At 54.4% G+C, this 2766-nt stretch overlaps 1 protein-coding gene across 1 annotated transcript; it reads right to left on the bottom strand.

Annotated features, from left to right (window-relative positions):
• Positions 1-1008: 1008 nt before the first annotated feature.
• On the bottom strand, positions 1009-2424 carry LOC123086817 (uncharacterized). Its single transcript, XM_044508632.1, has 2 exons — positions 1757-2424; positions 1009-1520 (listed from the first exon to the last, which is right to left on the bottom strand). Exons 1-2 carry the CDS (start codon positions 2313-2315, stop codon positions 1441-1443), a joined length of 639 nt encoding a protein of 212 aa, XP_044364567.1. The 5' UTR covers positions 2316-2424; the 3' UTR covers positions 1009-1440.
• Between the last annotated feature and the right edge of the window lie 342 nt (positions 2425-2766).

Below are 2766 nucleotides of genomic sequence, written 5' to 3'. Positions count from 1 at the left end.
GATTCCGGTGTTGTTAAGCTCGAGCGCAGGCACTCTGTGTCATCTAGACTCTTCGACGGTTCCGTTTTCCGACGAAATGAGGGAATGCGGTGGCCCTGGTCGTCCACGGGCTCACGGCGGCGGCGAAGAGATAAAACGACTCCGACCGTCTATGGGGTGGTCACCACACACAAGTAATGCGGCGGAGAAGACGCCGTCTTGAACGCGACCAAGCAGAGAGCGACGCAGCCGAACGGAATCTTTCGCTGAGAGTTGCTTTCGGCTCCTCAAATTTGAGCCACAGTAAATTTGATCTCCTCAAAAGAGAATCTTTTCAGAAATTACACCCCTTCTATGGTGCCATGGCTGGCGAATACTCTAGAATATGCTGGAACCTAGTAAGAAGTGTTCAAATCGTACTTGTGGAGCCATCTGGAAGCCTGAACAAACGGACAAAACACCCTGCGAAGATCTGAACAGACCAGTCGCAGGAGTAGGAATCTAGCTGCAGAATTTTCCAGATGCACATTTGTTTTCTGACCAGCCAACTAGCCACAGCACAGGCTGCAACCTCCAGATCTCAGGTCAGAACCCGAGCGATCTTCGGCGCCTCCACGCTTAATAAAACAATCGCGTGATGATTAGGAACAGAGCGGTGAACAAGGCATAAATGTTATTTTAACACCTCGCGGTTGATTCGGTCAGTTGATTTCGTCCGCTTCCCACCTAACCAAGCAACGTAGCTGGCGCACGGCAGGATGCCCGAGAAGCGACACAAAAGAAAACAAACAAAGCCACGTTCTCGTCGACGACGAGGCGTCTATGATGACTTCGTAAATCTCAAGATGATATGTCGGCTTAGTCTATCGAAGGTGCTCATAGTAAATCTCAAGATGTTATGTCGGCTTAGTCTATCACAGATACTCATAGGGGTAGGGTGTGCGTTCATAGGGGTGAGTGTATGCGTGTGTATATGAGCGCTTGTGTCTGTACTGATGGTAAAGAAACAAAGGCACACAGCTCAGCACGAGATCAATTATTTTTATTTTTCCGATGAATTGAGAATACAATATTGTCTGTTTACATGAATGATTTAGCCACAGTTTTGGATCGAGGATTCATAGTGCTTGCTTCTGAACGGAAATTCAGTGATTCATAAATCATAATGTGTGAGTGCAGCATTAGAAATGGCCGGCGACATCCTCCTGGCTAGCTTCATCGCTTCCTGTCATCAGAGGCGCGATCCCAAGTCCACAATATGATGCGTGCACCCTTCCTTCTGCTTGTTGTCGTGATGATGGCGATGAATTGATGCAATGTAATGTAATTCCCACGCGATTCGGGCAGATGGCGTGCGCTCGTGCGCATAGGTCGCCTGATGAATTGGGCTGCCGCCTTGCGAGTATGAGTTGGCTTCGTCTTCCTTCGTCTGTGGGATGGATTGATTGACGGTGCGGTTGATCAGCTGCACAGCTTGACGGTGCACGCCACCGCCTGCGCCCAGTACTTGAGCCTCGCCTTCACCTCATCTGGGCTGTCCCCTGCAGCAACAAACACATCAAGAGAGAAGAACAATTGAGTTCAAATGCTCCATAGCAATCCAATCGAAGAATGACGCGGAAATCAACAGTAGGTTATAGCTTAAATTGGTCCAATCATGAACTGGCCATTCTAGAGAGTTCAGATGAATCAAGAACCGATGTTGAACGAACAGACTTGGTTTTTCACATCGGAGGGCAAGATCCAATCATATTGAGGTCGAGCAATCTGAGCTTACCAGGGCAGGAAATCTTCCAGTTGGGGATGGGCTGGGCCGGCGGAGGAGGCACGACCGCCGGCGGCTCCGGAGCCAAATCTTCGACCTTGGACGGCGGCTGGTGCTCGTCGAGGAACCGCTGGCTCATGGAGTAGCAGAGCTCGAGCGCGGGCAGGGTGCCGCACAGCTCGGGGATCTCGTTGTAGCTGAAGCCGAACCCCAGATCCACGCACCCCTTGAGCTCCTCCAGGTCGTCGTCCGTCAGGCTCCGGGCGCGCCCCACGCCGGAGTCCCCGGCGCCCGCTCCGGCGCCGTCCGGGGCCGCGTCCTCCCCGGCGAGCACCACCGGCCGCGCCCTCCGCGGCCACGCCGCCTCCCACTGCGCGCCGCACCACACCTCCTCCGCCTCCGCCTCAGACTCCTCCACCTCGGGGCCGTTCTTGACCCGGCGCTGGGCGCGGCGGCGGTTGCGGCTGCGGCGGCGGCGAGGCGGAGGCGGCGTCTGCGGCTGCAGGGAGCATGCGGTGGCCGCCGTCGCCGTCGAGGCGGACTCGTCGAGGTCGGAGCCGGAGCTCCACATCGTGGCGGCGGACGTTGAGCTGCCTGGGCTGCTGGCTCGCTCGTCTCACGCGGTGGCTCCGCGTCTTCCGCTGTCTCGGTTGCTTTGCTGGATGGTTGTGGGTGGGGAGAGAGGGAGTGTGGGCCTATAAGTACAGCCGCGTTAATACTGGGGGTATGGCTTGTTGCCATGTGGGGCCCGCTTGTGTGGCTGTATCGTGGGATGAGTCTTGGCCGAGTGTGCCATGGGGGATGCACATGTCACATGTGGCCCTCTGACGTGTCCGGCCTAGTCACTCGCCGTAGCCATGCTGTAAATATCTTTTCTATCGGCAGCTTTTATTTTTTTTTACGAAAATGACTTGATTCAAATTCAATTATAGAGGGTTTACAGAATCTACAAAGCATCCCAAACATAGTAAAAATTGCATAGAGATCCCTATACGACCAAACGACTGCTACCGTCGCCAGAA

This window comes from Triticum aestivum, chromosome 4A, assembly GCF_018294505.1.
Source record: "Triticum aestivum cultivar Chinese Spring chromosome 4A, IWGSC CS RefSeq v2.1, whole genome shotgun sequence".
NCBI classification, from domain to species: Eukaryota; Viridiplantae; Streptophyta; class Magnoliopsida; order Poales; family Poaceae; genus Triticum; species Triticum aestivum.
Note: the sequence above shows the minus strand (reverse complement) of the source record. Positions and strands in the feature narration are given on the sequence as shown.

What these genes read in the sequence shown, in the direction of transcription:
- LOC123086817 (XM_044508632.1), bottom strand. Translation starts at nt 2,315, where the DNA reads ATGTGGAGCTCCGGCTCCGACCTCGACGAGTCCGCCTCGACGGCGACG. An exon ending in CTGGAAGATTTCCTGCCCTG is followed by an intron (nt 1,521 to 1,756) that starts GTAAGCTCAGAT and finishes TTGTTGCTGCAG; the next exon opens with GGGACAGCCCAGATGAGGTG.